General features: G+C 43.8%; 2 protein-coding genes across 3 annotated transcripts in view; both read left to right on the top strand.

Annotated features, from left to right (window-relative positions):
* Positions 1–160: 160 nt before the first annotated feature.
* LOC136608723 (zinc finger protein 585A-like) overlaps positions 161–24074 on the top strand; it is a 29741-nt gene continuing 5827 nt past the window's right edge. The window contains exons 1-2 of the mRNA XM_066589126.1: positions 161–544; positions 3291–4593. Of these exons, the coding sequence (XP_066445223.1) occupies positions 460–544; positions 3291–4593 (1388 nt within the window). The 5' untranslated portion in view covers positions 161–459. The remainder of the gene's footprint in view (positions 545–3290; positions 4594–24074) is intronic.
* LOC136608584 (oocyte zinc finger protein XlCOF29-like) lies at positions 11457–23965 on the top strand. 2 transcript variants are annotated; one of them, XM_066589119.1, is made up of 3 exons: positions 11457–11536; positions 18853–19006; positions 23585–23965. In XM_066589119.1, the coding sequence occupies exons 2-3, from the start codon at positions 18929–18931 to the stop codon at positions 23822–23824; spliced, it is 318 nt and encodes a 105-aa protein (XP_066445216.1). In that variant the 5' UTR covers positions 11457–11536; positions 18853–18928; the 3' UTR covers positions 23825–23965. The 2 variants fall into 2 exon arrangements, with proteins under 2 accessions (XP_066445216.1, XP_066445217.1); XM_066589120.1 differs by lacking the exon at positions 11457–11536 and adding an exon at positions 13052–13140.

Below are 24074 nucleotides of genomic sequence, written 5' to 3'. Positions count from 1 at the left end.
CTGAAGAAAAGAGCCTTAAGATCTTAATGTCTTTCCTGATCATTTTTAAGATATTTTCCACAATTTTCGTAGTCCATCTTTGGATCACAATGTCCTGCTTTCTACTGAGAGAGGAATACTGGGTTCAGTTCTCTACATGTCTCTCTCCATACACAGGATTACACAATAGTGAAGAAGACATCGGGTCACGGTACGACTTCCAACAACCATCTCCATGAGTCAGGAGGATGGAGCAGGAGCCAGAGCCCCATCACAGAGGCTCCTCCTCACTTACCGATACATGAGCAGAAGATCCTAGAACTCACCAACAAGATCACTGAGCTGCTGACTGGAGAGGTGACCCTGCTGGGAATGCTGGGAAATTATACAGTAACAGCACTAGAGGAGTCTGGGTAATGACGGTATCATTGTGTGTGTCAGGTTCCTATAAGGTGTCAGGATGTCGCTGTCTATTTCTCCATGAAGGAGTGGGAATATTTAGAAGAACACAAGGATCTGTATGAGGGCGTCGTGATGGAGAACCACCAGCCTCCGATATCACAGGGTAAGATGAGATTTACAGTATATATAACACTATGTATATTTATTTTTTTAAAAGTCCTGTTCCCCGACACTGTGGCACAGGCAGGCACCGTTGGTTGTCTTGAAGCCTTGATACCATCTTCTGCAGTGCATTTCCATGTGAGTAGTATGACATTTAATCTAGGATCTCACCTATTTAACCCCTTCGTGCCACAGGGCGTAACTGTACATCCTGGCAGGGAGGTACTTGGCGCAACTGGCTATACACTTATGCCCTGTGGATGGCATGAGCTCTGAAGAGATCCTGCGGAAGCAGTCTGTCACTGATAGCTGGGCTCCCTCTGCAACAGTGGGGATGCATGGGAGCAGCGAGCCACCCCCCCCCCCCCCGCCCCCGCTACTAACCCCTCCCCTGCAGCGATCTATATAGATCGCGGCATGTGAAGGTTTCACATCAGGTCATCTATAACGCCATCGGACTCCAACGTTATAATTACGGAGATCCCGACTGTTTGCCATGGCAACAGGATGCCAGGTAGAGGCGTCTTGCATTGCCAGTACTTGTTATCACTAATACAAGCCAAATAGCGATTATAGGTGCTTTGGTGCAAGTCTCCTACAGAGGCACGAATAGTGTAAAAAAAGATAAAAATAATGTACAAAAAAGAAAATTGTAAAAAAAAACAACCTTTTTTTTTTTTTTCATATTAGCATTAAAAAAATTAAATCCCACATATTCGGTATCGCTGTATCCATAAGGACGCGTACAATAAGTTGAACCTGCTTTTTATCCTGCATGGCAAAAAGCGTGGAAAAAAAACATAAAAACTGAGGCAAGATGCTAAAAATTAGCATTTTGCCTCCCAAAAAAAGCAATAAAAGAGATCAAAAAAGCCATATGCACCACAAAATGGTACCAATAAAATCTACAGCTCGTCTCGCAAAAAATAGGCCCTCACAGAGCGCTGTCTATGGAAAAAGGAAAAAGGTATAGGACTTTGAATGCAGCGATTAAAAAAAAAAAAAGAAATTTACCAAAATTATTGCGGAAAAGTGGAAAAACCTAAAAAAAAGAAAAATTTGATATCGTTATCACCGACCCGCAGAAAAAATGTATTGTGTCAGTTAGGGTGGCTGCACACAAACATCTGCGTACATAGGTGCGCACCCCTGTACGCGCAAAAACACGCGTGTATGAAGGTCCGTGAATTGTATTTCAGGGAACAACTTTAAATGTAAGCTCTTCCATGAAAAATAAGGATTTTATTGTAAAGAAAAAAAAACAAAAACTTACCTGTCCACTGCTGCCGTGTCCCCGCGGGGATGAAGAACACATCTGTCACATGCGGCAGATGTTTTCTTTATCCCCGCAACAGCCTCAGCCAATCAGAAGCAGCTCTTTCAGTAGGCGGAGATTTTAAATCCCCGCTGCTGAAAGAACTGCATTGGAGAGTCGGGGACAGCACTGAGAGGACGTGGCTGAGCCCCGGCAGCTGAAGGAAGGCAAGTATGATTTTTTAAATTTATTTATTTATTTTTACACCACTTTTCCTTGTTTTTCAGGGAAGGGCTTATATTTAAAGCTCTTTCCTGAAAAACAGTTACAGGATACCCACAGCAGGATCCTCCACCGCTGCGGCCATCTGTGACAGCTGTGGTAGGAAATGCTGGAAATGAAGAATTCCTTTGCTGCATCTGTCACAGATGTGCCAGGTGCAGCAGAGAATTTTTTCCTTGCGGGGATGAAGGAAACAGCTGACGCATGTGGCAGATGTGTTCTTCATCCCCGCGGGGACATGGCCGCGGCGGACAGGTATTTTTTTTTGTTGTTTTTTTTTTTTTTTTTTTTACACTAAAATGTTTGTTTTAAATGTTTGCTTATATTTAAAGCTCTTCCCTGAAAAACAATTACGGGGTGCCGGCAGACCATTGCTTTCTGCATTTTTCTGGTGTGGGGAAGTGAAATGAACCAAAAAATTATATTGGCTCCGTTTAACCCCTTAGTGACAGAGCTCTTTTTTCCATTTTTGTTTTTTCCTCCCTTTTTCCCTTTTAAAAAAAATCGTAACTCCTTTACTTATACATCAACGTCGTTGTATGAGAACTTGTTTTTTGCGGGACAAGTTGTATTTTTCAATGGTACTATTTGATGTACCATAAAATGTACTGAAAAACTTTAAAAACAAAAGTGGAGAGAAATGGAAAAAAAATGACATACCGCCATCCTGTTTCTACGGCGCAGAAACTGCAACAAAAATGACAAGACAACTTTATTCTATGGGTCAATACTAGAAATGAGCGAGCATGCTCGTTCGAGCACTAACATACTTACTCGAGCACCACGCGGTACGCAAGAAAATGTTATGTCCCCTCCCCGCGTGTTTAGTGCCATTTTAAAGGTATTTTATTTTTTTAAACTATTTTCTGTCTCCATTTTCTGCGCTTTTTTGTCGACATAGTTGTGCAAGGGCTCATTTTGTGCAGTATGTCCTGTTTCCGTTGGTAGCATTTTGAAAACATACGACTCTTTGATCGCTTTTTGTTAAATTTTTTTCTTGAAGACAGGGTAACCAAAAAAGTGCAAAGGGAATAGGAAACACATAAATCCTCCATTTATATCATCTTCTTCCTGGGTCTAATTCTGGCTTTGACTTGAAATACTGTATCAAAAACTGCAGGTGTTTTTCCAGCCATGTAAGCATTTTATATAGTTGGCTAATTTTTGCAGTTAAGAAAAAAATCACTAAATCCAAATTTAATCCTAACAGAAAATCCCATTGAGGACTTTGATGGAAACTTCATGTCATCGCTAAATTGTAAAGCAGAAGATGAAGATATTGTACAGCACTCTCCAGGAGAAAACCTCATTACCCTTAATGTTCAGCCAGTATGTAATAGTACAGATCTGTCATATAATCACCCTAATCACGAGGAACCTTCTCCTGATCGAGCTCATCATTTTACTACAAGTACAGGTCACACTGGGGGTAACAGTCTGCAATGTGGTAAACGGTTTGTGAAAAGCTCAGGTCTATTTACACACAAAAGAACTTGCACAGATGAGATGCCATATTCATGTTCACAGTGTGGGAAATGTTTTCCAAAAAAATCAAAGCTTGTTAGACATGAAATAATTCACACAAGAGAGAAGTCCTTTTCATGTTCAGAATGTGGGAAATGTTTTAAGCTGAAACCCTCTCTTGTTAGACATCATAGAATTCACAGAGGGGACTTATTTGCATGTTCTGAATGTGGGAAATTTTTTACCCATAAATCAAGCCTTGTTAGACATCAGAGAACTCACACAGGAGGGAATCCATATTCATGTTCAGAATGTGGGAAATGTTTTCCAAAAAAATCTAAATTTGTTAGACATGAAAAAATTCACAGAGGAGAGAAGCCATTTTCATGCTCAGAATGTGGGAAGGGTTTTAGAAATAAAAGGCATCTTCTTAGACATGAGAGAACTCACACAGGAAAGAAGCCCTTTTTATGTTCAGAATGTGGGAAATGTTATGCCCATAAATCAGATCTTGTTAGACATCAAAGAACTCACACAGGAGAGAAGCCATATTCATGTTTAGAATGTGGGAAATGTTTTATGCTGAAAATGTCTCTTGTTAGACATCAGAGAATTCACACAGGAGAGAAGCCCTTTTCATGTTCAGAATGTGGGAAGGGTTTTACAAATAAAATAACTCTTGTTGGACATAAGATAGTTCACACAGGAGAGAAACCCTTTTCATGTCCAGAATGTGGGAAGGGTTTTACAAATAAAATAAATCTTGTTAGACATCAGAGAACTCACACAGGGGAGAGGCCATTTTCATGTTCAGTATGTGGGAAATGTTTTCAACTTAAAGCACATCTTCTTTCACATCAGAGAATTCACACAGGGGAGAAGCCATATTCATGCTCAGAATGTGGGAAATGTTTTACACATAAATCAGATCTTGTTAGACATCAGAGAATTCACACAGGGGAGAAGCCATTTTCATGTTCACAATGTGGTAAATGTTTTATACAGAAAACAAAACTTGCTTCACATCAGAGACTTCACATAAGAGAGAAGTCATTTTAATGCTCAAAGCACAAGAAAGGTTTACTTATAATGCCAAACATGGGGCTCATCATAGATGTCACAAAGTGGAGGAGCCGTTTTGAATTTCTTTAAATGAATTTGTTTTAAAGGAATCAAATTCTGAAAATTCGTATGAGAGATTTCATAGAGAAAAGTTAATATTCCTATTTGATATGGTTTAAAAAGAAAAAAACAATTGAATGCATGAGGTCATTCACAGACATCGAGTAGCCAGTAAGAGCTGTTTTGTTTTTTTTTTGTATAGAATTAGCCTGAATTTTTGAAATTCTCAAAATGATACTTACCCTGCAGTCAACTGTAATCTGGATCCATGATGTATTGTGGGTATAAAGCGCCTTTTAGACAAAGTGAAAAATGCACAATTCTCGTTTGTCCCGTGTGAATGAGCTGATGATGTCATTACCCGATTGTTCGCTCTCATGCAGCCTGTTTAGACTGCAGGATTCTCATTCTCAGTTCTTGTTCTCTTATAGTTCAGGGTTTCACCTTCCTATGTGACACGCGATTCCTATGTGACACACTGAGTGATCCGTGTTTAAACTGCATGAAGAGTTAATGAGTCGGTGATAATTTTTTTGCCGGCTGAACCTGAATGAGAAATGAATAGGGATGAGCGAGTATACTCGCTAAGGCACTACTCGCTCGAGTAATGTGCCTTAGCCAAGTATCTCCCTGCTCGTCCCTAAAGATTCGGGGGCCGCCGCAGTTAACAGGTGAGTTGCGGCGGGGAGCGGGGGAGAGTGGGCGGGAGAGAGAGAGAGATCTCCCCTCCGTTCCTCCCTGCTCTTCCCGACAGCTCCCCGCCCCGGCACCCGAATCTTTCGGGACGAGCGGGGAGATACTCGGCTAAGGCACATTACTCGAGCGAGTAGTGCCTTAGCAAGTATACTCGCTCATCCCTAGAAATGAACGATTCTGGTTTGTGATTAACACAGAAGTGTGACAATGTTGTGCAGACATTGCTGTGACCCCCTTGTGTGAGCGGCCGAGGATCATCCTGATAGAAAATACCTCTTGGAAGCCGCCATGAGAGGAACACATGTGTCTGCAGGATGTCCTGAACATATCGCTGAGCTGTCATTGTCCCTCGTACCACCACTAGGGTGACCGACTATTGTATGTGATGGCCCCCCCCTGACCACACCCACATGGGGGTACAGTGACACCAGGCTTTCCCCGGTGGACGGTGTACTTAATACATGCAGAAGCGCACAACTTAATGTATTAAGTGCAGCTCCATGCTTACTCACAGCAATGTATGCCTAGTTTCATCCAGGCATACACTCGAGGCAATGTGACAATGTTGTGTAGACATTGCTGTGACCCCCTTGTGTGAGCGGCCGAGGATCATCCTGATAGAAAATACCTCTTGGGAGCCACCATGAGAGGAACACGTGTCTGCAGGATGTCCTGAACATATCGCTGAGCTGTCATTGTCCCTCATACCACTAGGGGTGACTGACTGTCGTGTGTGATGGCCCTCCACACCATACACCATCACACTAGCAGTGGGGGCAGTGACACCAGGCTTTCCCCGAGTGGATGGTGTACTTAATACATGCAGAAGCGCACGCCTTAATGTATTAAGTGCAGCTGCGTGCTCATTCACAGCAATGTATGACTGGTCTCATCCAGGCATACACTCGTGGCAAAATTTATGCCAGTTTTTGGCATAAATTACACAAATTTGTGGGTTTGGAGCCTCAGCACTTCCCAACAAGCCCCACCCTATTTTCCAAAAGTGGCGGGGCTGACAGAAAGGGCTGAATAGTTTCCTAATTTATCAGCAAGCGCCCCTTGCACATGCTTTTGCGACTTTTCTACTCCAGAAAACTTGTGTAAAACCTCTATAAATGTCCCCCAATCTTCAGACTATCTAATCTGCCACACTGGATTGGTGAGGCTAGACTACCAATGTATTATACCTGCTGTCTGACTGGCCAGCAATGCTCATGTGATCAGTGCTGGCCAATCAGGGACCAAAGCACAGTGTGCAGAAGGTCGCTAGAAAATCGTGGCAGCCATATGGGGTGACTGAAAACAGGACCCTGAACCAGCGGGTAGTAGGGACAATGGCAGAGAACAAAAACAGCAGGTGTTATACAGCCTTTTAGGTCCTTAGGATTACGTTACATATTCTTTGTATGTTTTTTCTTTTCCCATCATGCCTCTTCTTTTTGTAGCCTTCTATATTGTGATGTCAGCAGTAGATGTACTATTATCTGCAGAGACATGTTACATCAGAATACATTACCTTGCTGGTATCAATAAAGAAAGTCTTATTATCACCCCCGACTGTAAGGCGCTATTTCTAACCAATAAGGTCCCGCTGGGGGCTGTTTGTTTTCTCCACTACATCCTCCTAATTATAACCACCATTGGTTATTCAGCGCAGCGAGGCCGGCGCACCGATCCCATTCACTGGCCTATATGTGCGAGAGAAGCTCAGACCAGCATGCATCCCTGAGTGCATCTCCCATCATATCACTCATGCCCCTGAGGGGCGCTCTGCCTCTTATTTCTCATCCATTCCCATAACAAGCCTCTCCAACTCCCGTAAAATACACAGATTTGATTCCGTAAATGGATTGTACCAAGATTGCAAGTTATCCCTTATCCATAGGATGGCTGATAACCTGCTGATCGGTAGGGATCTCATTGCTGAGACACCCGCTGATCTCCAGAATGGAACTCTCATGTCCGTTCTGCCTGTCACTGTGGGGATCGCTTCTCCCTCCGCAGTGATGTCAGCATGAAGGAAGCGCTGACCGGGCATGTACCGTCAGTCCTCCATTCAATTCGTTGGGGCTGATGGAAATATTTATCGGGTGCCTCCACATTGAAAGCGAATGAAGTGCTAGTAACTTAATGTTAGGGCTCCTACCCACTACAATATGTTTTCGTTTGATACCAGAGCGAGTGAAAACGCAGGATTATGAAACCAATGATTTTCAATTGTTTCATAGTAATTTGGGATTTTTTTTTCACTCAAGCCTCACAGCGCTAAGAAAAATCTGCGATATCGCTCATTGTTTTCAGCAGCACCAGCCCCATTGTAAACATAGGGAGTACATTGTGGGCTTCTGCCACAGCTGGTGAACACCGCCGCCCCGTTTAAGACAATAAGCGATATTGCAGATTTTTCTTAGCGCTGCAAGGCAATCGTTCTCGCATCACAAGAAAAAATATCACTTGCGGGTAGGTGCCCAAAGGCTGAAAAAACACATATGTCCATCCAGTTCAGCCCATTCCACCACAATGTTTATCCAGAGGAATTCCAAAAACCCCGTTTAACTGAATAAATTCCTTCCTGACTCAATCTGTCAATAGAATAATTCTGAATTAATCAGTGATATAACATATATTGTTGTGGGTCACGAGAGCACCGAGAGGGTGTGTGGAGATCCCTAGGAGGTGAGTGAGGAGACTTATAAGGCCATGCATGCTACTGGGTAATATATGCAAATAAGAAAGATGGAACAATACCTCTGCAGCGCCACCTATTGGATGTCTGACATTTATTTGACGGAATGCTGACATCCAATAGGTGGCGCTGCAGAGGTATTGGTCCATCTTCCTTATTTGCATATGTAATATTCTATCGCTCAAAAAAAAGGCATCAAGGCCCCTCTTGTACTCCTTTATTGAGTTCCCCATCAACATGTCCTGATGCTGAGAGTTCCATAGTCTCACTGCTCTTAAAGTAAAGAACCCCCTTCTATGTCAGTGTACAAACCTTCTTTCTTCTAGATGTGGAGGGCGACCTCTTGTCAAAGTCACAGCCCTGGGTATAAATAGAGGATCGGAGAAATCTCTATTGTGCCCTGATATATTTATACATAGTTATTAGGTCGCCCCTCAGCCGTCTTGTTTTCTAAACTAAATAATCCCAATTTTGATGGCCTGTCTGGGTATTATAGTCCGCCCATTACATTTATTACTTTAGTTGCCCCCTTTGTACCCGCTCAAACTCTGATATGTCCTTCTTGAGTACCGGTGCCCAAAACTGTCCACAATATTCCATGTGTGGTCTGACCAGTGACTTGTAAAGATGAAGAACAATGTTCTCATCCTGCGCCCCTAGATCTCTTCTGATGCACCCTGATAGAGCAAGCGATGTCCAAACCATATTACACATGTCGCAGCTGATTGATGCCATGTTGGGAGCATCATGTATCCTGGTTCCTAATGTCTAGAAGGCCAGGGTGCATGTAATAAAAAGGGGAACCTTCTGATGACCACTGACTGTAATGTGTTTCCTTCCTGCAAGCTGCTGGTATATACACAATATACTTATAATATGGAGCTGTGAGATATACTTCAGCACGCGGCTTCTGTGCTCTAAAGCACCTTATGAACCTGTTTGCCTTGGCAGCAGCTGCCTGGTACTGGTTGCTCCAGTTTAGGCTTATAGTTAACTAAAACCCCCAAGTCCTTTCCCATGTCAGTGTCCCCTAGTGGTTTCCCCTTTAGTGTGTAATGGTAATGCGTGATTGTTCTCAGTGAGAGAAACCAAGTAATCTTGTAGATATGATACCTTTTAATGGCTAACAAAAATGCATGATGTTACAGCAAGCTTTCGGGGATATCGCCCGCTTCGTCAGGCTATTGAATGAAACTAGTTAGGATGGCTCATAATTACAACATACAGATGAAGAGGGGAGGGGAACACATTCCTGTTGGTCTGAATAAATGTTCACACACAAATGTGAGACTGTTTTGCACTCAAAACTGACAGAGTGCAGACATACATCGTAAATCAGTCCACTGAGCTCAGTTTTATGATGGGTCTTATCTTTCCTTCAACCTGCACATGGTAGGAGAGGCAGCGCCACCTAGTGGATGGCAATATTATTACAAGTCAAGCTCTGATTTTTTATGAAGTTTTAAAGCAAAATAAAAAATAAAAAAAATATATTAAAAAATTATGATTCAGAGGAGGACATCCCTCTTGATCCCTTTCAGGCCTTTTATATTTTCCGGTTCAGCAAGAATCCCAGGCTGAGGGTCAATTTATTCTTGAGAATATCAGCCCGGGATTCTTGCAATCTCCCAGTGTCACCTCTTGTTAATTACTTTACATAGTTTTGTGTTACTTGCAAATTATTAATATTTTACTGCACAATCCTTCTACCAAGTCATTAATAAATATATTAAAGGGAATATGGCCCAATATTGGCCCCTATGGTACCCCACTAGTAACGGTGACCCTCCTTTACTGCCCCCTGTGGTACCCCACTAGTAACAGTGACTCCTATACTCTCCCCTGTTGTACCCCAGTAGTAACGGTGACCCCTACTATACTGCCCCCTGTGGTACAAGATCCAGTGACTCCCCAGTCCAGCCAAAACTTCCCTCCTTGTAGAAGCTGATCAGGTTGGTGTGACAGCAGCGATCTCTCATAAACCGGCTGATACGGAGTTATCCGGCTATTTTCCTTGAGGTCCTCCAGGATGGCGTCTCTTAGAAACCCTTCATGTTACCCACAATAGCAGTAAGACTTACCGGCTCACACAACCGTCTGCGGGTCTCTGGCGTGTGGGCAGGCAGCTGGTATGTAATGCCGTGTACCCGCTGCGTGCAGCCAATCCCCAGCGCTATCCTGGTTGTATGTACATGTAATACACGCCAAGATACAACATGCTGCGAGACACAAACCTCAGCTGTGAGCGGCCCCATACTAATGACTGGGCTTATGGCAGTGTGCGCAATAACCATCCCCCGTGTGCGACGGCCGGCAGCTTCTGGGGGCTTCCGGACCCCATTCTGAATAATTATTGTTTACAATTACATACAAACCACTTCTGGGGGGTAAATATTCCGCTGCAATAATCACAAACTGCCCCAAATCTCCCCAGGAACCCAGCGAGCGCCTGGAATGCTGCACCATGGGGCGCGGATGTGTGACATCACAATCCACCAATGGGGCGCGGATGTGTAACATGACATCACAATCCACCAATGGGGCGCGGATGTGTAACATGACATCACAATCCACCAATGGGGCGCGGATGTGTAACGGGACATCACAATCCACCAATGGGGCGCCATCAGCGAGATTTCCGGTAATAGGGACAGAATCTGCTTGGAATCCCCAACATAACCTGGGATTTCCCCTCTGGCCGCTCACACGGACGGAATAGGCTGCGCCACAAGCCGCCGGCGACCGGCAGATTCTGATGCCGAACTGAAAGTGGCTGAAAACCTGCCTGCAATCCGCATCAAACCCCGAAATGACCGCTAGATTTGGTGTTGAATTGCGCAGCCGGGGATTTGGCGGCGTCCTGCGGTGTAATTCCGTCCCGTGTGAAAGGTCACTAATATGTATTTATGGCAGAAAATGAAATGTTGGAGCGACAGAAAATTCATCTGATCAGCCGACTATCACGGACAGCTAGTTCTGCCTGTTTCAACTTCCCTGTTGATCCAGAGGAAGGCAAAAACCCCAAGAGGCAGAAGCCAATTAGCCCTTTCGGGGGAAAAAAAATTCCTTCCTGACTCCCTAATGGCAGTCAGAGTAATCCCTGGATCAACCTCTAATAGATCCTACCTGTCTCTAAGACCCGAAACTACAACTTGCTGGTCACCTAATATCTAGATCCTGTAATATCATGGCACTCGATATAGCCACCTAGTCCCCTCTTAAACTCCTCTATGGATTACATCTCCCTGCCTCACGTTTATTTATCCTTCTCACTGCAGAGCTCCGCCCCCTACTGATCACATGATGGTGACATCTTCACAGGTCCTTCAGCCACCACTTCTCACTGCTGAGCTCCGCCCCTCCTGATCACATGCTAGTGACATCATCACAGGTCCTATTGCAGTGTAGCACACACAGAGCAGGTTGTGGTCACTGCTGTTGTGCTCGTCTCTGTTATCAGCCAGCATTCTTCAGAGACTTGTATAGAGGTAAGAGGCGGCGGAGGGTCTTGTGGGGAGGTCAGACACAGTCCATGTGGTTATTACTACAGGGGTGCGGGGGAGGGTATCCTCCAGTGGAGGGGGGGATGTATATGAGAGCGCTCACACAGGGGTGTGGGGGAGGTTATCCTCCAGTGGAGGGGGGGAATGTATATGGGAGCGCTCACACAGGGGTGCGGGGGAGGTTATCCTCCAGTGGAGGGGGGATGTATATGAGAGCGCGCACACGGGCGGATTGTCCGCAGGACGCGGCGCAGAGGCCGATATCGGCAATCAGTGCAGAACTTCTCCTGTTTCCCCGCAGCCTTTAGTTGTGAATTCCGTCTCCTGGATGATAGAAATCCCCCCAACAATCCCACAAGACGCCGTAATCACCAGCAGGAAGCTCCTCCGCTGCGCAGTTTAATCTCGCGGTTTTGTAGTAAAGCCGTGCGGATTCTAACGGACGCGGAATTCCAGCCCCATAGAGATACCATTGTGAGGCAGTAATATCCGTGCGACTTATTCCATCTGACGTGAAAGTTCCCTAAAGGCCGCTTTCACACAGGCGACAAAATCGCGTAATTTTTATTGCAATGTGACAAAAAAAATACATCAGCCAACTGTCCGCTCCGCCGCACGTCTTCTCTGCAGCTCCCCGGCACTTGTCTTCAGGTAATGCTTCCTGGTCAGAGGTTTCAAAAACCCTGCCTCCAGTAAGTGCTGCCTCTGATTGGCTGAGCCCCGGCCCTCGATGAACCAATCACAGCCATTCATTGAAGAATTTATTGTGGAGAACTGACCCCTTGTAGAGAGGCTCTAGTACTGTGTTGTACCACCTCTAGCTTGGATACAAGATGTGATACATGTGGGCATGGAGGCTCTAGTACCCTGTTGTACCACCTCTAGCTTGGATACATACAATATCATACGGGTAGGCATCGAGGCTCTAGTATCATGTGGCACAAGAGCCTGTAACGCCGGCGCCCCCTGTATTTGGGTGCTGGACAACTAAACAGTTGGATCTTCTCATACTTGCTGGGCGATCAAACAATCCTATGCACTGGTGGTCTGTAGGGGGCGTCCTGAGGCTGGTCACCTTGTGTGCCCTCACACATCCACTGGTCCTAACAGTCTGGTCAGAACCGCCCGGTGGAGGCAGTAAGTCAATATGAACATCCAGCTTCTCCCATCCCAATAACGCGCCCCTCTCAGACTCTGGTAACGGGGTGAAATCTCTTCTCTGCGTCGTAGAGGCATCTAGTGGTCAACAAGCTCTACACAAGCGGAAGAGGAGGTCACTACACACAGGGGGCCTCCGAGAGCCTTTTATAGGCCAAGGGGGGAACCACTGTTAGGGCCTCCGGTGACAAGACCGTTCATCTAATCACCACAACTCTATAATCATGTACATATCTGCCTGGGATGGAACTGCAGGATCGGTTTTGTAGCAAAACAACTTCTTCTAGAGGCTCTTTTTGCTTTTTTATTTTTTTACTGTGTGTTGTACACACTGCTCAGTATTACGATGCCAGCTGTGATGAACAAAGACTAAGAAGAGAGAAGGTGCTGGGCAAATAGCTGCAGAACCTCTTGGATCACCTGGATAAACAGTGAGAATCCAATAACACACACGTGCCGCTTATTGTGTTTGTAGGGATGGGGTTGTTGTAGATAGTTGGATCGCCTTATTATTTCTGCCGAGGTAAGTTGGATCGTTAACCTGTTGGTTAGTCTGACTAGAACAGTGAAGGGGATTTCATATGGTTAATACATTTAGAGAATCATTTTTATCGATGGTGAAAAGTGACGATTCTATCAGATTTGGTGAAGCTGAAATGTCAAGTTCAAACTACAAGGAGAAATCGGACTCCTTTTAAAATCAAAAATTCGCAAAATATTATTAAGTCAAATACTGAACAAGAAGCGAATGCACCCCATGATTTACTAGTAACGTCTGCGGAGCCGATTGCATCTCCTAGTACTACAGCACAAACCACCTCCAGCTGCAGCCAACCTGTTCTTCTGCCGGCTGAATGTAGAAATGATTGAAGATACTTCGTCTTCTGAAGGAATCCCAGAGGAGGAGGAGAAGGAAGGTTCAGCTGAGAGATTTCCATCAATCCTGATGATACAAATACGCTGATGATAGAAATCTAGCGCTGGATTATGATAACGCTGATCTGGACGACCCGCGCACGGGGCCATTAGGAATCACACATCGTCTCAGACAGAAAAGTATCTCTTCTTCTGCTGCTTTTACAACAATTCGCTGTCTTGAAAATTTTTTATCAAAGGATGTAAATGGTAAAAACTTTCAGGATTCGCCGTTATACAAGAAAACTGCCGATGAAAGAACGGGGAGACTGTTACCACATGAGGGGTTAATGTGGAGGAAGTTGAATGTAACTGAATTGTTTACCCTGCAGCATTATTTCTGATGGGATCAAGGATATGAGTACAAGTAAAGTGACATTAAGCCAATTAGCTAAAGATGGGTTTTTTCTCCAAAAGAGAAAAGCTTGGAAAAGACCGTACATTTTACCAAAGCTCGGAAACAGCTCCGACCATAGAAAGAATTACTAGTTATGGACGACTCCTCAAACCTCTCTACAAGGATATGGTGTGGATAAGAATCTCCAGCATACGATACAGTGTGAGGCAGATATATGCCGGGCTATATTACACAGAATCCGGGATGATACTTTGTTTGTAGCTTCTAGGGGGAAAATACCAAAACCGTTAATGTTCACAAAGGTTATTTTGGGGTTTATTAGAGCTGATTGAAACCATCTTACATCAAAGAGGAGAGGCTATTTTTTATGGGCTGATTGTTGATGCTGCACCAGATATCTCACACCAATAATATAATGTTCTTCTACTCTATTATGTCCTACAGAACTGAGAAAACAGTTTGTTTGAAATGTACGAGCAGTTTAATAAATTCATGAATCTTACTTGTTATTGCTGAGCCAATAACACTAGAAATAGTCTCCACATTAGAAACGCTCAATATACCTCTTGCTGACTGCCGCTCTCCAGGGTATAATAATGGTTCAAATATGTGAGAAGACATAAGTGGAGTTAAGGCCAGATTATCCATATTCATACTAATATTATAAATACAAAGTAACTCTGTCTGTTTGTTACCTTTTCACGGCTGCAGCGATTTTGATGAAACTTCGCAGGGAGATAAGAGGGGAAGAGGTGCACATAATAAGCTAGACCTCCCCAAACGGGCAGACATGTGAGGGCAGGTGTTGTTGCCGCACGTATGCGATGAAGCTAGCAGGGGTACCCTGCGTTGCCCAGGATTAAAACTTGGCTCAAAGTCACAATAACATGGATTGGGATTTTAAAGAAAATCTGTTTTTCCCATAGCAACCAATCACAGCGCTGCTTTTATTAGCGAAAGGAGAAAGTGTTTTAATTCCACGTATTCTGATTATAGTGACGGATTTGTCTTTTCAATTCGAAAGGCTGCAATTACTTATGAGGCAAAACTTGTAGCTAAAGCAATCAGGATGACACCTTGCTCTGATGTGCAAAGAAGATGAACCACTGGCCCTGAGAATGATGTTCAAAAACTAGAAGAAAAGGACTTCCAAGCATCTGTCCTTGTTCCTGTTTTGGATTTTACCATGGCAGACCTGAAAACGAGATTCTCGGCTGCTAATTCTCTCTGTGATTTATTGTCCCCAGTCCTCACTTTATGGACATAAAACAGGATGAACTAGAAATAAAAAGTAAGAATCTTGTGGGAAAATCCCCAAAGGACGTAAAGAGGTCATTCAAGCTCTGATTAAGGAAAACAGACTCTTAAACTGTTAACTTTGATCTATGAAACAGATCTTCAGGTGATATTTGCCTGTTTGCATTGCACTTAAACTTCTGTCCAGCTCCAGTGACCATTTCCACAGCTGAGAGGTCCTACAGTAGGCTTGCCAATGCCCTAAAATCCTGGCAATAAAGTACGACGAGCCAAGATAGACTTAAAGGGGTTGTCCCGCGAAAGCAAGTGGGGTTATACACTTCTGTATGGCCATATTAATGCACTTTGTAATATACATCGTGCATTAATTATGAGCCATACAGAAGTTATTCACTTACCTGTTCCGTTGCTAGCGTCCCCGTCTCCATGGTGCCGTCTAATTTCAGCGTCTAATCGCTCGATTAGACGCGCTTGCGCAGTCCGGTCTTCTCCCTGGTGAATGGGGCCGCTCGTGCCGGAGAGCTGCTCCTCGTAGCTCCGCCCCGTCACGTGTGCCGAATCCAGCCAATCAGGAGGCTGGAATCGGCAATGGACCGCACAGAGCCCACGGTGCACCATGGGAGAAGACCCGTGGTGCATCGTGGGTGAAAATCCCGGCGGCCATCTTGCTAAGGTAAGGAAGAAGTCGCCGCAGCGCGGGGATTCGGGTAAGTACTAAACGGTTTGTTTTTTTTAACACATGCATTGGGTTTGTCTCGCGCCGAACGGGGGGCCTATTGAATAAAAAAAAACCCTGCAGCTCCCCGCTCCGTGCCGGCACCCGAATCTTCAGGGACGAGCACAGCGATACTCGGATAAAGCAAATTACTCGAGCGAGTAGTGCTTTTCCGAGTACGCTCGCTCATCTCTATTCGCTTGTCATTCAGAGACATTGGCTACTACTTGCACACAATGGGATGTACAAAACCAATATATTATTTGCATGGGCAAGATATCTTTAAATGAACATTACGTTCAGGTATTTTTTTATTTTTCATGGTATGTACATTTGTATGGTTTTGAGAAAAACTTAATATCTAAGTTAACAAAAATTGTGTTCCCCTGGGTTTTGATCTTTGTCTTGCTGTAATATGAACCCCTGACTAACTAGGCATACACCAATATCAAAATGCCGTGGTATCCCTCTTTGTTTAGTGTGCCAGTCACCCTGTGCAAGTTGCCAACACTGGATCAAAAGAGCCCCAGATCATCAAGTTTGATATTTGGTGTCACACGCTCAGGAATCATCCTTTTACCTACTCGGTGGCACACAAATACCCTGTGTGATGTACCAAGGATGTCAAATTTTGATTTATTAGTCCATAAGACCACCTTCCAACCTGCAATAGTCCACTGAAGGTGCTGCTTTGTCCAAGCAGGTCTCTTTTTTTTAAACTTTGTAATCTTAGTGGCTTTCTTACTAATACTCCTTCTCTCAAACCTGTAGATAAGTCTTCTCTTCACAAATGAAATTCAGATTTGTATAATTTCTGCTGCGTTAAGCTGTATTTGACGATTTTGACTGGTGAGGTGCAGAACACGCAAACTGTTGACTCTCAAAAGCCTGTCATCTAATTTTGTAGTGGGCTTCTGTCTGGCAGACACCTTCCTGTAAGTTTCCAAGTGCCATTTGAATAGATGGAATAGATGAGAAAATATATGTGGGCTAGCACTCTAGCTACAAGGTGCAGTCGGGAGGTGGCTATAGCATGATAAATGGGTGACTAAAAAGGACCGACTGAACGTGAGGCGCCTGTCAGAAGACAGGCATCCACGCAGTCGGTCCAAAGCGGTCTTGTGGGAGATCAGCGAGAGCAAAAATCCCTAATTCATGAGGGAGAGCATCACGAAAGCAACCCGTAGGTAAACAACCTCGGTAATAACCAGTGGAGGAATTAAATAAAGGGAAAACGAGAGAGCCCCGCGCTCATAGGGTGGTGTGGAGGATGCAGCTGGAGTAAAGAGGGACACTTCATAGAGGAGCCCTGTAGGTAATAAACCGGGCTCCTCTAAATCCGAGGATGTCCTTAAAGAACCAACAGATAATCTTGGTAGTTTTCAATAATTTATTGACAAGCAGTTGAGGCATAGGGAACAACGAGAAGAATCAATGGAGTGCAACGCGTTTCAGAGCAACAAGCTCCTTTTTCAAGCACAAATCTGGAAGTTAGTTGCTGATTAGTTGCTGTCTGCTTTTAAAACCTCATCCTGTCACTCTCCAAGTGCCTTTTGATGGAAAAGGAAACCGTATTGACCTCCCACCTTGGATTTCTTGGCAATTTGCTTGTAGGACAGACCTACATGTCTAAGGGTTATAATTGTCAGTCTGTTGTATTTGCTTAATTGCCTTTTTTCTTGCCACTATGATAGCAATATGCTCTGTCCTAAAGAACAAAACTGGCCAAATCCTGCCCTAGAGGGTGTTGTAATGCAGTCTGTTATAACACTGGTTATATAGATTTAGAGGGTTTAAAAGTAATCTACAAAAGTTGAGACACCTGTAGGAATAGTTTACATCCAATTTCAAACCATAATTTGCTAACTGTACTACAGAGCAGCTGTCCGTAATGTGTCCCCTGAAAATATCTGTTTAGTTTAAATCATAAATTCAGACTATTGTTGCGTTTTCAGGTTTAAATTTCATAATCCTTTTATGTTTTTATTTTTGACCCATTTCACGTTATTTGCTCAACTTGAACTGTATTAATGTCAAAATAAACTGGTAATAATGAGGTGTTCTAAAATGTTTGACCAGTAGTGAAGTAATATAGTATCTCCAGCATTTAGTCAACATTGTTTCTCAGACACTCAGCAGAAAGAAGGGAAGAGGGAGGTTCAGGGCTGAAGAAGAAAACCAGCAGACAATTCATTAAGGAGATTTTATAGAGTGTAACTTTAATTTCCAGGCAAGTTCCAAAATCTTAAGCTAGTCTCTCTATGCAGTATGGTAACCCAACAACCAGAGCCCCTGAAGGTAAGACAGCAGATGAGAGATGGAGCAGGGGGGTAACAGGGGAAACAGAATGCCGGCTTGACTACCAGCTCAAGAAGAGGAAATAAAAAAAACTAAAAACAAAAGTGACTTTGGCACTTTAGTGGTAAAAATGAAACTAAATGGGAGCTGGCGGTAATCCAGATAACCATGATACACAGATAGGAGGAATCACAGACTAAGAAGTGGAGGTAGTGGCAGAAGGTGATAGACGCAGATGTGAACTGAACTACATTGTTTTGTAAGGTAGGAGTGCTGAGATTCTGTATATACTAAATATCCTCAGAATATGCCATAAATGATAATGTGGGTTCGGCCTCTGACACGCACCCACTATATGTGCAGCCAGGGGTCCGCAGCAGTTACATCCAAGAGGACAATGAATGAAGAGGCGGCCACACATGTACAGCTCTCTGTTCACATCTATGGGAGTTATGGAAGCAGCTTGGGCAGCAACCTAGATATTTATGGCAAATCCCTTGAACCCATATAGTGAAGAACCTGATCAATAAGTGAGGATCTATATTTCACACATGATGAGGTTTCCTGTAGGATTTAGGCTTTCTGTTTTATTTCTTCTAGTTGCCAGCAGTACTAGATCCCTCCAGGCTATCCAATTTTTTCATCCAAATTGGTCCTTCTGACTGAGCCACCAAGGATGAGCAAGGATGGAAATGAAGTTGCCAAAAGAATATTAAACTTCACCATGGAGATCCTCTACCTGCTGACAGGAGAGGTAAGCTATTCTGTATTTCTATGATCTTTATTGTATTATGTAACAAGTCAGACTAATGGAAGAGTAAATACATTCTAGGAAGTAATAGCAACAATCCAGTGTCTGGTATAACGGCTTCCAGACCTTCCAAGTGAGGGAGAACTAAAGAACTGAAGAGCAGAAAATGTGAAGATCGGCCACCAATATGGTCAGTTCTGTATGGTGGAAACCAATGAGCTAATAGTAATGTTGTACGAGCAATGAGAATGGTCAGTAGGTTCCTTGTAATGAGGAGGAACCAACCAACAGCCAGGAACCAGCAGAATTACATGGAATAAGTTTGACCTTGAGATTTGGTCCATCTAGTCCACAATTATCTTACTTCTCTTTTACTTATCCCTTAGGATTGATGTAGGTTTATTTTAGTGTAGACAGGTAAATGGGAGGCTGCTGGACGGAGTGTATATCTCACCCAGACACTTGGCCTGGGTGCGGTAGGGATCTAGTCCAGGATTTTCTTGTGAGCTCAGCTGAAAACACTTATGAATAACAAGAGTGTCTCTCTTTCATAATCCTCAATGTCACTTAAAGCAAAGTACCAAGAGGGATATGTTTTGTCCGTACTGTACCCCCTATAGTGTTTTTAAGAGTTATTAATAAAGGATATATTTTAGATAGTTTAGTCAGTGAAAAAGGGTTATAATAATATAAGCTATCTCTGCCTCAGCTGATTACTGGGACATATCAGACGGTAAGGAAAGGGAGTTCTAGTCAGAGCCCGGAAGTGAGTGCAACTACTGTGGATTCCTGATCAATATTTACTGTAAACTAGTCTTGGGCAAGAAGAACCTTGCTGGGCCAGGGTTGATTTTGTGTTCTGTTTTTTTAATAAGCTCATGTGCCATCAGTGGTCGTAGTTTTTCCTTGGGTCACCTTGTTATTTATGAAATTAAGAAAAATATAAAGCAACTTGAACTTTTATCTGAATTAAGTGACCCTCTGTGACTTCTTCAACCTCAATTCCCCATGCAGACATTGCTACATATGGTGGTCGGGTACGGGCTACCTAGGTTGCTAGGAAAAATGGCATGACAATGCTTAATTATTAAAGACTACAAGCCTGCTGATGTTTTGGGTGAAACCTACTATTTTCATACAGTCATCGTCCCCTGTTATGGTGAAACTTATCAAACAGTTGCTGCAAGCAAGTATTCAGCAGCAACAAGCATTTGATCAATGCCAGACAAACACCCAGCAGCAGGAACAGATTACCCTGCTAAAAGAAGCACTTCTGGCCCCCCTGAGAGAAGAGAGGAAGGGGCCCCCGCAGCAGTTAGTCCAAGAGAGGCTGTGCAACGGTCCCTGCAAAAGATGACCACTGAGGATGATGTCGAGGCCTATCTGATCGTGTTTGAGAGGGCTGCAAAGAGAGAAAAACTCCCCGAAGCTGAATGGGTGGAGGTTGTCGGGAACGGTGTCCTATGAAGTAGGCGTAGTTAAGAATGTGATATTAGGATGTGATTGCACTCTGTTCTGGGACTTGTGGGGAAGAGTACCATCTCCTGCTAAAGAGTCTGGTGTAACCCCCAGTGACAAAATGCAGGATGTACTGATTTTCCTATGCAGGTTTTGTTGGTAGAAGATCCTTATCCTCTGTAGAAAGCGGCTGATTTGGGGGGCTCACATGAAAACTTTGGTACCGCACAGTTGAGAGATCCCACTTTCTTAAATGCACAAAAGAATGTTGTGGTCATAAATGGCGTACTGCAGGACCTGCTGCTGACCAACAATTTTCCCATTTTTATCTGAGTAATAATCTGTTATATAAAATAACAAAAAATAATGGGTAAACTCTTGAGCAGCAGGTCGTACTAAAATTATATAGACTTAAGGTTCTGGACAAGGCACATAATCATGCACTTGGGGACTCATAAGATGCAAGACTGAGTCCTGCAGAGGTTTTTTCTGGCTTGGAATTAACGGGGAAATAAAAAAATACTGAATCTTGCCCCATTTGTCAGCTGTCCGCTCCTACATCACACTTTCGTAGCCCGTTAGTGGCTCTCCCTATTATCGAGGTACCTTTTGAAAGGATTGGGATGGATCTACTGGGGCCCATAGTCAAGTCGGCAGGAGAACATCAGTATATCCTAGTTGTACTGGATTATACTATGTGTTATCTGAAAGCAGTTCCTTTAAAAAATACCACTACCAAAAGTATTACATGGGAGCTGTCCCTTTTTGTTTTCCAGGACAGGTATTCCTAAAGGAATCCTTACTGACCAGGGGGCACCGTTCATGTCCAAGATTATGTAAGAGCTGTGCTGCCTCTTTAAAATCAAACACAAATGCCCCTCTGTGTACCACCCTCAAATAGATTGATTAGTGGAGAGGTTTAATAAGACCCTAAAATAGATGATAAAAAAGGTGGTAGAAAAAGATGGGAGTAACTGGGACCGTCTATTACATTACCTGATGTGTTCCATTAGAGAAGTGCCACAGGCTTCTACAGGGCTCTCGCCCTTTGAATTGGTCTATGGTCATCACCCAAGGGGGCTGCTAGACATAGACAAGGAAACATGGGAAACTGAGTTGACTCTCTACAAGAGTATTATTGAGCATTTGGAACAAATGCAGGACTGCATTGTGACGGTAATGCCTATTGTTAGAGAACACCTGCAGGCGGCACAAGAGGTCCAGGGCAGGGTGTATAATCGGTCTGCCAAGATTAGAAATTATTACCCTGGGGACCGCGTCCTGATCTTGGTGCTCACAGTTGAATGTAAATTTCTCACTAAATGGCAAGGTCCCCATGAGGTCATAGAGAAGGTTGGAGACCTAAATTTATAAAGTACACCAGCTGGGCAAAAGAAAACCATACCAGAATTACCATGTCAATTTAATTAAGCCCTGGAAAGATAGAGAATCTTTAGGGGCCTTTAGGGTTAGGAAGGTAGACCTGCAGCCACCCGCTCCCGGAGTCAGAATAGGCGATACCCCCTCAGTACGCCAACAGCAAAAGGCTAAGGAAACAAAATCAAGGTCTCTGTGATTGGTTCTTGAGTGCCACTTACTAAGTGGCAAGTCCCCTATGAGGTCATGGAGAAGGTTAGGGACATAAATTTATAAAGTATATAGGGCCTTGAGGGCTAGGAAGGTAAGCACACAGCCACCCGTTCCCGTTGTCAGAATAGGCAATACCCTCTCAGTACACCAACAGCAAAAGGCTAAGGAAACAAAAGTTCTCTGTAATTGCCTAAGCAGCGGCGCTCAAGAACCAATCGGAGGCAGCACTTCTTGGAGGCGGGGTTTTTGAAACCTTTGACCAGAAAAGCACTCCCTGAAGACTACAAATAAGTGCCAGAGCAGCAGAGGAGACATGCGGCGAAGAGGACAACACCCCTTAAGTGATGTATTACTTTTTTGTTGTTTTTCATGCTGATAGGACCGAAAATTCTGGAAAAAGGGCGCTACAAAATCGCAATATAGCTGCGAGAAAACGCAGCAATATCACACAGAACACAGATGTGATATCACTGCGATTTTCTTGCAGCGATATTACAGTATAGTATAACCTGCTTTAGGTATTCCTTTCTGGACATTGCCCTCTTCATTTGGGTCATGTAATCTCATTGTGACCACCTGGGAATTACTTGTCCCCCTGTGACTCCTACAAAGAATAGACTTTGCTCTTTCTGTATTCCTGAATGATGAAATTAAATGGACTGTACCACACAGGCTTTTCACAGGGGATAGGATTGTGCCCCTTGTTCATGGGTTTAGTGTCTTCCCTCCTGTAACATACAATATATGAAGGTTTCCATCATGTTCTCTCCTTTACCTTCTCTCTTTGGGGAACAAATCTCACTGTAATAATGATATATAATGACGGGACCAACAACAAGGTGCTTATCACTGCAGAAGGATACCGCTTTAACAATATACTGCTTTATTAGAAATCTGTAATAACATTAACCTCAGTATACACACCCAGAATAATAAAGAATATTGTTTTGTGTTGGGGTCAGGGGTTATACAGAAGGTATTACTGCAGTAATCACAGTCTGTTGATTCTAACTCTGATGTTCGCGGTACCGAATAAATAGATGATTTTTCAGGGATCAAAGGTCTAAATTAGAGGCGATGTTCTGATAGCACATTGTTACTATAAAAGGCCCTGTGACCTCCCTGCCTATCTGTGGAGCTATCGCCCTGGCAAGAGCGACCCCACTCAATGTGGGCTAACCCTCCTGAAACCCTAAAAACCCTAAAACTAACACCCCAAGGGGCAGTACTTATGTGTTTTGGTTGCTGCAGCAGTCTGGCATTTTTACCAAATGAAAAAGTCCTGTGGTTGGCGCTGGAGGCTCTGAAGAAAAGAGCCTTAAGATCTTTGTCTTTCCTGATCAGTTTTAAGAGATCTTCCACATTTTTTGTAGTCCATCTTTGGACTTGTTGTATTTTGTGTGGGTCTCAAGCACTGAACACAGTATTCCAGATGTGGTCTCACCAGACCTCTATACAGCAGGATCACAAGCCCTCGCTTCCTGAGGGGGGAATACTGCGTTCAGTTCTCTATATGTCTTTCTCCATATACAGGATTACATGATGGTGAAGAAGATATCGGGTGATGGTACGACTCCCACCAGCCATCTCCATGAGTCAGGAGGATGGAGCAGGAGCCAGAGCCCCATCACAGAGGCTCCTCCTCACTTACTGATACATGAGCAGAAGATCCTAGAACTCACCAACAAGATCACTGAGCTGCTGACTGGAGAGGTGACACTGCTGGGAATGCTGGGTAATTATACAGTAACAGCACTAGAGGAGTCTGGGTAATGACGGTATCATTGTGTTGTCAGGTTCCTATAAGGTGTCAGGATGTCGCTGTCTATTTCTCCATGGCGGAGTGCGAGTATTTAGAAGAACATGAGCATCTCTACAAGGATGTCAAGATAAAGAACCACCAGCCTCCGATATCACAGGGTAAGGAGAGTCATACAAGATACAGTATATATAATACTATTTATATTTATTTTTCTCAAGGTCTTGTTCCCCAATACTATGGGCACCAGTAGCTGTCTTGAAG

The sequence above is a fragment of the Eleutherodactylus coqui genome, chromosome 1 (genome assembly GCF_035609145.1).
Source record: "Eleutherodactylus coqui strain aEleCoq1 chromosome 1, aEleCoq1.hap1, whole genome shotgun sequence".
NCBI lineage: Eukaryota > Metazoa > Chordata > Amphibia > Anura > Eleutherodactylidae > Eleutherodactylus > Eleutherodactylus coqui.
This window is presented reverse-complemented; position numbering and strand designations above follow the sequence as displayed.

What these genes read in the sequence shown, in the direction of transcription:
- LOC136608584 (XM_066589119.1), top strand. Translation starts at nt 18,929, where the DNA reads ATGAGCAAGGATGGAAATGAAGTTGCCAAAAGAATATTAAACTTCACC. An exon ending in TCTACCTGCTGACAGGAGAG is followed by an intron (nt 19,007 to 23,584) that starts GTAAGCTATTCT and finishes CTCCATATACAG; the next exon opens with GATTACATGATGGTGAAGAA.